Source organism: Myotis myotis, unplaced genomic scaffold (assembly GCF_014108235.1).
Source record: "Myotis myotis isolate mMyoMyo1 unplaced genomic scaffold, mMyoMyo1.p scaffold_m19_p_7, whole genome shotgun sequence".
NCBI classification, from domain to species: domain Eukaryota; kingdom Metazoa; phylum Chordata; class Mammalia; order Chiroptera; family Vespertilionidae; genus Myotis; species Myotis myotis.
The window spans coordinates 5,267,794-5,279,867 of record NW_023416379.1 but is presented as its reverse complement, the minus strand read 5'-3'; the positions used below and the strand labels follow the sequence as shown (position 1 = coordinate 5,279,867).

At 48.9% G+C, this 12,074-nt stretch overlaps 1 protein-coding gene and 1 long non-coding RNA gene across 4 annotated transcripts in view; both read left to right on the top strand.

The window, feature by feature from the left end:
- ARID1B (AT-rich interaction domain 1B) overlaps nucleotides 1–12,074 on the top strand; it is a 333,070-nt gene that overhangs the window by 274,899 nt on the left and 46,097 nt on the right. For all 3 annotated transcript variants that reach the window (XM_036317506.1, XM_036317509.1, XM_036317508.1), the window contains one exon: nucleotides 10,764–11,091. In XM_036317506.1, the coding sequence (XP_036173399.1) occupies nucleotides 10,764–11,091 (328 nt within the window). The remainder of the gene's footprint in view (nucleotides 1–10,763; nucleotides 11,092–12,074) is intronic.
- Nucleotides 2,126–2,894, top strand: LOC118660288. Its single transcript, XR_004968862.1, has 2 exons — nucleotides 2,126–2,279; nucleotides 2,384–2,894. It is a non-coding gene; the product is annotated as an uncharacterized LOC118660288 (long non-coding RNA).

The window sequence follows — 12,074 nt, the reverse complement described above, 5'->3', positions numbered from 1 at the left end:
TATTTTTTTCTACCTTGTCTTCTAGCTCGCTGATGCGGTCCTCTGCTTCTTCTAGTCTACTGTTGATGCTTTCTATTGAGTTCTTTATGGCAGTGATGTCGTTTTTCATTTCTTCTTGGTTTCTCTTCATTTCCTCTTGGTTCTTCTTCATTTCCTCTTGGTTCCTACACATATTGTTGAATTGGTCTTCCATTTTTTTCATCCACCTTATGACCATTACTCTGAATTCTTTCTCTGACAGGTTGCTTGCCTCCATTGCCTCCATTTCGTTTACTTCCTTTTCTGGTGACGCCTGTTTTTCTCTCATATTTGGGTTGGTTCTTTGTTTCACCATGATTTCTCTTCTCAAGGTGTTTGGTTATATAGTTCTCTCTCTGCTGCGCTGATTCAAAGGCACAAAATACAACACAACAAGGCACAACGTACAAGGCAACAAACTAAATGCATTCACGATATTAATAACCCCAAATAAAGGTGACCCCCCCGAGCGAAGAGAATTAGGGGATATAGAAGAAAAAAGAGAAAAAGAGTAAAGAGAAAAATAAAAAACAAAAAGGAGTGCCGAAATGAGATTGGGAAAAGGGAGAGAAGAAAAAAAAAAAATACAAAAAAAAAAAAAAAAGTAAGAGAATGAAATAGAGGTGGGGAAGAGGCTATTTGTATGGGGAGAGCGAGGGATTGGAAATTAGATATATAAGTAGGGTGAAATTTAGACAGTGGTTAGAAAGAAGGAATAAGTAAAATCCAAACCAGGAATAGGGTAAGAGAAACAGGACAACAAAAGGGGAAAAGTGAGGAAGAGAGTGTTGGCTTAAGGGTAAATGTGAGCTAGAGAGAAATGATGCTAAAGGAACGATGAAAATAGTGTGTATAACACTAATCCCAAAATAAAATAAAGAAAAATTAAAAAAATAATAAAAAATAAAATGACACTTGAAAAAATGGTAAAAGGATAGCAATAATACTGGTTAAAAAAATGTAGTAATTAAAAAGGTAAAATCAAGTGATGAAAAAAATAAAAAATAAAATAAAATAGGTTCTTAATGAAATGGTGAAAAAAGAATTTTAAAAAAAATATATATATATATATAAAAATATTCGGAAGTGAAGGTGCTTCAGATCTTCCACTCTTCTTTTTGGCACGCCTCAGTCCTGCCAGGCATTCAGGGGAGTGTTGAACTTCCCTGCGATACACTGTCCCTCTGTGCAGTAAACCACAGACCTGATTTTAAGGCAGCTTGTATTTGTTTACCAGACTGCCTTTATTTGTGATCGCAGAAGAGACAGTTCGTGGCTCTGCCTCTGGGTGGCAGTGTGTCTGGATTGACCTCCGAGGCTATAAGTCCTCTCTATCAGTAGGGGTTTTTTTTGTTTGTTTTTTTTTTCCTCTATGGTATTGGGAACTGATTCAGGAAAGACCACTGCCCAGAGCTGGTTCCTTGCCACTGCCCGCTGTTTCCCAGGCTCCCCAAAAAGAACTTTCCCCTACAGGCTCTGTGAATGACCCCAACTGGGGAATCCCATGCACTGGGTTTAATAATCAAATGCACGGATCTAAGGGGAACTGTAACAAGAGCCTGATAGTTGTGCGAATTCGCAAGCCTCCACCTTCCAGGTCTGCGCACAGTCTCCGCGCTCAGTCTCCGCGCGCTCACTCGCCCCTGGCACCAAGCAGCCAGCAGATTGGCAAAGTCCAAGGCTGCTCCCTTACATCCAGTCCAGCTTTGGGCTCATTTTTCGCGTTCCCTTCTGCCAGCAGCCCTGTGGGGCCCCTTCCCCACTCGCGGGTCACGCTGGTCCCAACGGCTGCAGATTCTGTGGGGCGCAGATTCCGCCCCGCGCGCGCGCGAGCTCGGTCCTCCCTCCAACCCGAACTTCAAACCGCACCTTTAGGGGATGTCCAACCTTTCCGTGAGAAGAAGCAGTGCTCGTCTGAGTTCAGGCAGTGACGCTGCTTGAGATCCCTTGTTTCCAGGTTAGTAGCTGGTCTCTGGATGCCGGCAACAACCACCCAAGATGGCGCAGTCTCCACTGCTTAGCTGGCGCACCACGAGAGGCTTCAGCCGCAGTCTCCAACCGTCCTTTTTTTCCTGGGGGTTCTCGGTCTTTCCTAGCTGCAGACAGTCTCTCAGCTGAAAATCCCCTGCCTATTCGGGCTGCATGTTACCCGTTTCAGCTGCTCACCCTTATCTGCTCCAGGACAAGGCACAGGACACGTCCGTTTATACCGCCGCCATTTTTCCTCTCCCTGAATTTGGACTATTATGAAGCTAACTGTTGTAAGTAATTAAAATAAATTAATGTTGGGAATTAAAATCAGTAGCATTTGAAAGTTCCAACCTTCACTCACTCCCCTGGCTGATCCTTGTGACATCGCCATCAGGGGCCTTTTAACTGTGTCCGGCCTTGGTCACGACAGTCCTGGCCCGCGGTGAGAAAACAGGAGTGGACTGCAGCTTTGCCTCACCATCTGCCGTCTTTTCAAATGTTTGTTTGAAGAGAAATGACCTGTGGAATCACACTTCACTGTGAGTGGCACCAAGCAACCTTTCAGAAGAGGCCTTGGCCATCCGGTGAAGCCGATCAGAGCTCTCCCTCCAGGGGGCGCCATCCCCACGCAGTCCCTGGGCACAGCAGCCCAGTCCAGGGACAGGCAGGTGCTCACACCACCTTTGCCAGCATGACTCAGACTCCTACATTTCTTACCGAAGAGATTCTTCTGTTGATGAGTTAAGATAATACCTTTTTATATTTGTTATGTCATGCTTTTTCTCATACTTACCTGTTGGAGAAATAAATTGGAATTCTGCCTCATGAAAGTAAAATTTGGCATATGACACAATATATAGTAAAAAGATAATTTCACTGATTAAAAAGTTACCTTATTAATATTGGAACAGTTTGTGTCTATTCAGCGACATCCTCTCTATTCATCGTTAGTGTCCAACAATAATTATTCATAGTATCATGGTTTTCCCCACAGCAACCACATGAGTGGATAAGCGTGTATTTCACCCTTTTCATGGATGAGGAAACTGAGCCTGGGACTGACAGGTAGCTCTCTGAAGGTCACATGTGCAGCAGAAGGTGACAGTATTCCCCTGCAACTGACTGGGCACAGGTGTCCTGGGCCTGAGCCTGAAGACCCGCTCCCGCTGGGGAGGGGCAGTGGGATGCACACGGCCGCTGCCCCAGGGGCACTCGGTCGCCTCTCAGCGACCTCCTCCTCATATTGAGCTCTCCTGCTGCATTTCTCTGCTCTGGGCCCAGCACCATCGCACATTGTCTGGACCAGGGGTGGGCAAACTTTTTGACTCGAGGGCCACAATGGGTTCTTAAACTGGACCGGAGGGCCGGAACAAAAGCATGGATGGAGTGTTTGTGTGAACTAATATAAATTCAAAGTAAACATTACATAAAAGGGTACGGTCTTTTTTTTTTTTTTTAGTTTTATTCATTTCAAACAGGCCGGATCCGGCCCGCAGGCCGTAGTTTGCCCACGGCTGGTCTAGACCAGTGGTCGGCAAACTGCGGCTCGCGAGCCACATGCGGCTCTTTGGCCCCTTGAGTGTGGCCCTTCCACAAAATACCAACTTGTGCACATGGGCCACGAAGTTTCAGTCGCACTGTACGTGCGCGCCCGCACGTGGTATTTTGTGGAAGAGCCACACTCAAGGGGCCAAAGAGCCGCATGTGGCTCGCGAGCCGCAGTTTGCCAACCACTGGTCTAGACTGACTGCTTCACCTCCGTGGTTCCCTGGATGTAAGCACCTCCCTTTGTTCACACGAGGCCCCAGCCATTAGCACAGTGCTGGCGGGAGGTCCTGCCAGCTGCTTCCTGAGCCAGTGAAGACAGGGTGTCCCCGACACAGCACCTTCCTGACCCCCTGTTCCCCGGCGCCCGGTGCGATGGGTGGACTGAATGCTTAGAATTGTCTCTGGGAAGTGAGACTAAGGATCATCTTTCTATTTCTCTCTGCCACTATATTTTCTGCATTGAGCTGGTATTACTATATAATTAAATTTTTAAAGGAGTTGACTTTTATGACATATAGAAAAAAACTAGAGGAGAAGTGCTGAAGTCATTCTGTAAGGTACTTCTAGGTCTTTCCCCCTCTTGCACAAGCTTTTTGTAATATTACTGCTGTTACATTTTGAAGACTTTTTTTTAAAATGCATGTTAACGTAGGAAGAATACGGTGCCTGACATATCAGTTCAAAAACAAATGATCTCTATTTTCACAAACAGCGGGCTTGGGTGCCCTGGTCTGGGGCGAGTCAGCCTTCACGTTCTCCGCATCGGTGGTCTTCTTAACCGCTCAGTCACTCCCCCTCACGCACTGCCTCGGGCGGCGCTGTGGTCAGCCTTTGGAGAAAGGTCGGGCTGGAAGAAGGTTTGGGTGTTGTTAATCCTCATTCGAGGATATTTCTCCATTGATTTTTAGAGAGAGTGGAAGGGAGGGGAAGAAACAGAGAGAAACGTCGGTGTGAGAGAGCCACATCAATTGGTTGCCTCCCGCATGTGACCCAACCGGGGGCGGGGATCAAGCCTACAACTGAGGTACGTGCCCTTGACCAGAATCAAACCCAGGACCCTTCAGTCCACAGGCCGACGCTCTAGCCACTGAGCCAAACCGGCTAGGGCTGGAAGGAGGTTTTTGAAATATGACTTGTTTTTACACAGAAAGGATCTTACTTAAATGTGGTAACCTGTGAAGAATGCTCAATATCATTTCCCATTAGTGAAATGAAAATTAAAGCCACAATGATATCCACTACACACATCTTAGAATGGCTAATGGTTTTTTAATTGGCAATATCAAGGACATGGAGGAATTAGAAATTTCATACCTTTTTTGGCGGGGTTTCTTAGAAGTTTAAACATGCACTTACTACTCGACCCAGCTCTATCATTCCTAGGGTGTTTTTTTTCCAAGAGAAATGAAACATATGTCCACACAAAGACCTGTATGCAAATGTTAGAGGATTTATTCATAATTGCCAAAACTGGAAACAACCCAAGTGTCCACAGAATGGGCTACTACTCAGCAACAAAAGGGAACAAACTACTGATATGCAACAATATGGATGAATTTCAAAAGCGGGACTCTCAGTGAAGGGAGCCGGCACAAAAGGCTGCAACGCACGACTCTATTTACATGACATCGGAGAAGGCAGAACTGTGGGAACACATCAGACCCGTGGTTGCCAGGGCTGGGGAGGAGATTGGCCACAAATGGCAACTTTCCATCATGATAGAAATATCCCATGTCTTGACTATGCTAATGGTTATAGGACTGTCTGTGGCTGTTATTGTATGTACATTCTAACTCAATAAACCCGACTTAGTGTTATGTAGGCCCTCGTCAGGTAGCTCAGTTGGTTAGAACATTGTCCTCAGACACTAAGGCACCAAGATTTCAGGCTCTATCCCCAGTCAGGGCACATATAAGAAGCAATCAGTGAATGCATGAATAAGTGGAACAACAAATCGATGTTTCTCTCTCAAAAGAGTAATATGTAGTAGATGGATGTAAAGAGTGATGAACATCTTTGACTAAACAACAAGACAAATGATTAGTTCTCTAATTGACAAATATATTTATCATGACATGTAGCTAATTACCTGTTGTGTGACTTGTGCATCATTTTCACCCTTCTGGTCATAGGGAATAATACAGAGCCTTTAGTTAATGTTCATGGCAGTTGCTGAGTGATTGAAACTGAGAAGCAGAATTTCCTATGAGAGTGGAAGCATTTAATAGTTAACCAAAGCAGGAAGCTTGGACTGTGGGTGGTAACCAGCAAATGCAGCTACGCTGGGGGCAGGTGGAGACTTCTCGGTGACCCTCCTGAAGTAACGATGGTGACTGGAATGGCGTCTAGCTCCTGCTTCCTCTGTCTACTGCTCGAGCCTCACTCCGGTGGGTTGGAGTCTGAATTCGCTTGGTGACCAATTTCCCGAAGCTGGTGTGCCAAGATGAGCCCACTTGAAAACTGTGGGCTCTTGGTCTTGGCTGCGAGGCCGTCCAGCTGAGGTGGGTGGCCCCGCATCTGCTGCCGCATTGTGCTGCCTGCTGCCTCCATCTGCTTTCTGTCAGAGCCAGTGCCAGCGAATCACTAATCTATTAGAGAAACATGAAATCAGAGCGCACACTCGTCCTGGCTTGGCCTCTCCTGTGCTGCTTGGCTCACATGTTTGCTTTTTGTTTATTTGGGGGGGAGGGGGGGAGATATGCTATCAAGTAGGCAGAGAGTCTGGGGCATGAGTCATTTTTCACTCCTTCCCACACGTTTTAAAAAGATTATGGGGAAAATCCTATTAATGGTTATTGATAACAATTGTTGGTGGTAAGAGTTCCTACTATTCAGAGGTGACTGCCCAGCACTGGACCAGTCGGTTTCTGCCTGTGCCCCATTACCGGCATGACTTACAGACGTCCAGACTGATGTCCAAAACATTGAGTAGCTTGTCCAAGTTATGCCGCTAGGAAGCATCAGACCGACTCGAGCCCGGATTTTAGAGCCCGTGCTGTAGTCACTGCTGCCCTAAGCCGTCGAAGCCGTTAGAACCCATTGTCCTGTGGGCAGCAGGACAGCCACAGCCTCCAGGAGAAGAAAGGGGGACTCTGCATTTCTCCCACCAGGTAGCGGCCTCTGTGACTGGGACATGGGAACTGACATGTGAATTCCAGGTGCCGCATTCGGTGGCTTTCTGAGCACCTGTGTGTACGTGTTCCAGGCACAGGGCTGTGCTCTAATGAGTGACCCCCAAGTCCAGAGCGCTTCCTGCTCTGAGACAAAGTCCAGCTGCTGAGTTGAGCAAAGCCCTGAAACACAGCTCCTCGCTAGTGCATACCTGACGGGGAAGGTTGGAAGCAAGCTGCAGGTGACAGCCTCTCGGTCATTGCTCCTGTGTTCATTCAGGTACAGCTCAGCTGCCCGCTAAACCCAGGTGCGAAGCCAAGTGGCGCACCTGTCAGGTCCAGCTGTGAGCGAGGTCAGCAAATCGGAGCCTCCTTCCCTGATGAAACTGCCAGGGGCCTCATCTGCCACAACCACGTCTAAACATCTGTTTTCTGAAAGGAGTGAAGTGTCATTTCATTTCCTTCGAAAGCAAAGAGGACATATGTTTTCACTGCATAAAGTTTCTTAGCAAATGAGTCACCAAATGGGTGCTGGGGGAGGGTGGAAACGAGCTAGAGAAAGAGCATGAAAATGTGAATTAATTTCATTTGCATCCAAACTGTGAGTGAGTTTCCTTATTTTTAATAAAGTGAGAGCCAGAAAGGAGCCCTGGATATCACTGACGTCGTCACATCCTGTGGGAGCCAGGCATGTGAGGTCAGGAGGGGAGAAGTCTTGTCTGCTCACAGGAAAGTTCTGGCTGCTGGGGCGCTGGGGATGCAGGGAACCAGGCAGGTCGCTGCAGCGCGCCCACGGCTCTGCGTCCCTCCCGCCAGGGTGGTGAGCAGAAGGTGCCCTTCCCGCCGAGGTGGTGACGGGAGACAGACCTTCTGTGTGGTCCTGTGGGGTGGGAGGTTCAGCAGCAACTCAAGAGCTTTTCATAAAGATGGTGGGAATTGATGAGCAGTGAATGTTTTTTACTTTTCCTTGAAACAGTGTAAGCCTGATTGTTTCTGTAAAGGCAGCTGAATTGGAGGAGCTGGCCAGGAGATACTGGCCCGTGCCCCTGGTGGCCGCTGAGGGGTTCATGTCAGCCTGTTCTGTTCCTTCTGGCCTCTCACTGTCCGCTGCCGACATTGCCAGTGCCTTACTGCTCCTGTCTGCCTTCCAGAGGATGGTCAGGGTCAGGCAGCGCTTCAGCAGGTCGCTATCTGTGCTGCGGGGCCCTTTGCTAGCCTGGCCCAGGATTGATCTCCAGCAGCTGGCAGCAGAGTATGGCCTGCTTTGGCCCGCTGCCTGTATTTGTGAATAAAGTTTTATTGGAACACAGGCAGGCCCAGTTGTGTATGCATTGCCTGTGGCAGCTTAGTTGTGACAGAGACAGCCTGGCCCACAAGGGCCTATCCAGCCCTTTACAGTGAGAGTGCTGGCCGTGGTCTGTGTGGACAGTGACCTTCGCACCATCTGCGTGAGTCAGACACGCAACGGACAACCAAATAAAGTGCACTGATGCTGATGCACCTGGCAGAGAGCAAGCAGCCGGCGGTGTTGGGAAGCCTGAATTTCTTGCAGATTTTCAGGGGGATGCAGCTTCCTAGTGTGGACCTGAGAACACTTGGTTTCGTGATCGTGAAGATACTGTTACATCAGTGTAGTTTTTCCTTCCGCACCTGAGCAGCTGCACCGCGCGTGCCTGGGCTCTGAGCTGCACTCACAGGCTGCCTGGTGCCAGCCCGGCTCCTGCACCCACCAGCCACGTGGCCCCGGACCAGCTGGAACGCCCTGCCCCTCGGGCGCCCCGTCCCTGGAGTACAGAGTGTAGTCATAGGAACCCCTCCTGCTTGATGGGAGGATTAAGTGAGTTATGCAGGGAACTTGGGGCTGCGTTTGGCACATAGTAAATATCAGGTATCTGCTCTTATTGTTCCTAATCAAATCCAGTTTCTGCCTCAAAACCTAGAGAAGCTCCTCATCTCATCTCCAGAATGACGCCCAGGCCTGGCAGCGGGACAAGGCCTGCGCAGGTGGCCTCTCCCCCCCGGCGCCGCCTCCTCCCAGTGACTCTCTGGCCTGTTGTTTGTGGCCTCTTCCATCCGTGCCCTCTCCCCTCCTCTGCCATATTAAACCCCTACCGTTTGTCATAGAGCCCCAACAACTCTTCACGCTGTCGGTGTTAGAGAGGAGTGTCTTTGTTTTACAGAGAAGAGAGTGAAACAGTAAAAATAGCGGACCTTAGGCCACACCGTCAGCAATGCAGAGCCTCACGCACTCCAGCTCGCCCCATCCCAGAGCCTCCCACACGGGCTCCTGATGCAGGCCCCGCCGACAACCCATCCCAGAGCCTCCCATGCGGGCTCCTGATGCAGGCCTTCACTCAAGGAGGCCTCACTAGCCCCACTGCCTTGGAGCACCTTGTGTCCCCAAGCACACTTCCTCTAGGCCAGTGGTTCTCAACCTTCCTAATGCCGTGACCCTTTAATACAGTTCCTCATGTTGTGGTGACCCCCAACCATAAAATTATTTTCGTTGCTACTTCATCACTGTAATTTTGCTACTGTTATGAATCGTCATGTAAATATCTGATATGCAGGATGTAATTTCATTGTTACAAATTGAACATAATTAAAGCATAGTGATTAATCACAAAAACAATATGTATTTATATATGTGTTTTCCGTTGGTCTTAGGCGACCCCTGTGAAAGGGTCGTTCAACCCCCCCCCCCCCAAAGGGGTCGCGACCCACAGGCTGAGAACCGCTGCTCTAGGCTCTCTGCTTCTCACTGTGCACTGACTTTTTGTTTTGCTTTTGTGTGTTATTTTTCCTTTCCTTTGCTACTCCACCGCACACACACACACACACACACACACACACACACACATGCGCGCACGCAAACATACACATGCTTAGATAGCGAGCTGCCTGAGTACAGGAATTGGGTTGTATTTAACTCAGTCTCCCCTGTGCCTAGAACACATATGTTGTATGGGTGAGGCGATACTTCCAGAAAGTAGTGGAACACTAGTTCTTGGTTATGCACTCGTCTTTCCACGTGTGTTGTATTTCAACAGTCACTTATTGGGAGGCAGTATATTTTATTGGTTAATTGCATGGGTTCCAGAGTCAGTTTGCTTGGACTTGAATCCTAAGCTACTAGCTGTCGGTTCTCCTGTTATCAATGGAATCGTGGTCATGCCTGTATTCCACATGGTTGTCAGAGAAATGAAGGAAGTCGTCGGCGCAAAGCCTTGCCAGTGTCTCGTTCGCACTGTGGTTCAGCAGGTGTTACTGCTGGGGTGGCGGTAGGTGTGCCTTTAATTGAGTTGGATTTAATGTATGTATATTCAATCAAAAAAAAAAAAAGGCATAGAGGAGAAAGGAAGCAAAACCATTGACATGGAGCCCAGGCCATGGCAGCTGCAACTCTCCCCCAGGCGCCTGTGCCCAGCGTGAGCGGGGTGGCGTGGGGGTGGTCGGAGCTCCTCACCTCAGGCCCTGCTGCTCCCAGGTGCCACCACCTCACTGTGTGGAGTGTCATGCCGCTGCTTGAAGCTGTATTTCCTAAGACCTGGCGCCAAGCACAAGCCAGCCGCTCTACCTGGTGCTCAAGCCAAAAAAGTGTTCCCGGCACCCGAGGAAAACAGACGGTGCTGGACTCATGGCGAGGTTCCGCGTGCCCCCCCCCCTTCCCCCGGGGTGCTTCGGAGGCTGGGCTTGGCCATCTGTGCACCTGTCTTCCACGCCGTCCGGAACCCTCCATCGGAACTGGGTGTGGCCCCACAGTCCACTGCCGGCAGAGGGGCCGGAGCAATGGCCTGGGTTGAAGGGCAGGAATGGGAGGTGTGGGGGACGGAGCAGCCTTGGCGCCAGCATCTCTGGCCTGTTCGTGGATGAGTTAATGATTAGCCTGGATTTGCCCTCCATGTCGCGCTGTCCTGGGTGGCTCCTGCCTCTGGAATGTGCAGAAAGAGCGTGTTTGAGGCTGCCCGCCTCGCAGCACCCACAGGGAAGGGTTAATAGGAATGACTAATGTTCTATGTTGATCACGGTGTTGGACAGAAAGTTTCCAGTGAATGTTTCACAAGTCCAGATAATAAGTAAAAGGCCCTAATTTGTGTTTGCTTGCTTTTTGTTTAGGTAACTACTCCAGACCCCCAACGTATAGTGGGGTGCCCAGTGCAAGCTACAGCGGCCCGGGGCCTGGTGTGGGCATCAATGCCAACAACCAGATGCACGGGCCAGGGCCAGGCCAGCCGTGTGGTGCTATGCCCCTGGGACGAATGCCATCAGCCGGGATGCAGAACAGACCGTTTCCTGGAAACATGAGCAGCATGACCCCCAGCTCTCCTGGCATGTCTCAGCAGGGCGGGCCAGGAATGGGGCCGCCGATGCCAACCGTGAACCGTAAGGCACAGGAGGCAGCCGCCGCAGTGATGCAGGCCGCTGCCAACTCAGCACAAAGCAGGTATGCCATCGGGGCGGCGGTCTGGTGTGTGCGTGAACGGGGCTGGGCACCGTGTGGTCCCCGGGTCACATGGGGGCAGAGCAGTAGCAAGTCGTTTTGCTTGGCCGGGAGGCTCAGAAAAACAAATGACAGGCCAGTTCTCGGAGGCACCAAAGAAGGAATCTGAGTGGTGGGCAAGTCGGTTGTGGGGCGTTATTTGAAATGGCTGTGAATGGCCACTGAGCAGCCCCCAAAGCCCAGGCCTGGGCGTGGCTGGGGTTCCCTTTAACATATCCAGGTTCGCGCAGGAAACATCAAGCCTGTAAACCAGTGAAAATCTACAACATTGAAAAAGAACGTCCCCCCTTTGTCCCCCCCACCATAAAATGTTTATGGCAAAGAAACTTTGTACACATATGTGTATTGTGTGTGTTTGTCTAAGTGTGTATGTGTGAGATTCATCCTTCATATTCTTATCTTTTATTTTTCTGGGCATACCTGTCTGTCCAAACCAAAATGAGGTTAATGCAAAGATAATATTTCAGGAAGTTTAATTTGATCCAGGAGGATTTTATCCTCAATTATTTGATTTCAATCCTGATTTTAAAATTAATTCTTAAAGTAAATACTTGGCCTGTATAAAAGTAACATTGAATTTAAAAATTCGGAGGCCAGAGTGAATGTTTTCAGAGAAGCATCTGTATATATGTTTTATGTTTAACTTATACTAAAATTCATTTAAAACAAGCAAATTGAGCCCAGCTGGCGTGGCTCAGTGGTTGAGCATCGACCTATGAACCATGAGGTCATGGTTCGATTCCCGGTAAGGGCACATGCCTTGGTTGCATGCTGGATCCCCAATAGGAGGTGTGCATGAGGCAGCCGATCAATGATTCTCTCTTATCATTGATGTTTCTATCTCTCCCTCTCCCTTCCTCTCTGAAATCAATAAAAATATTTTTAATTAATTAATTTTTAAAAAGCAAATTGAAAGATATGTATGA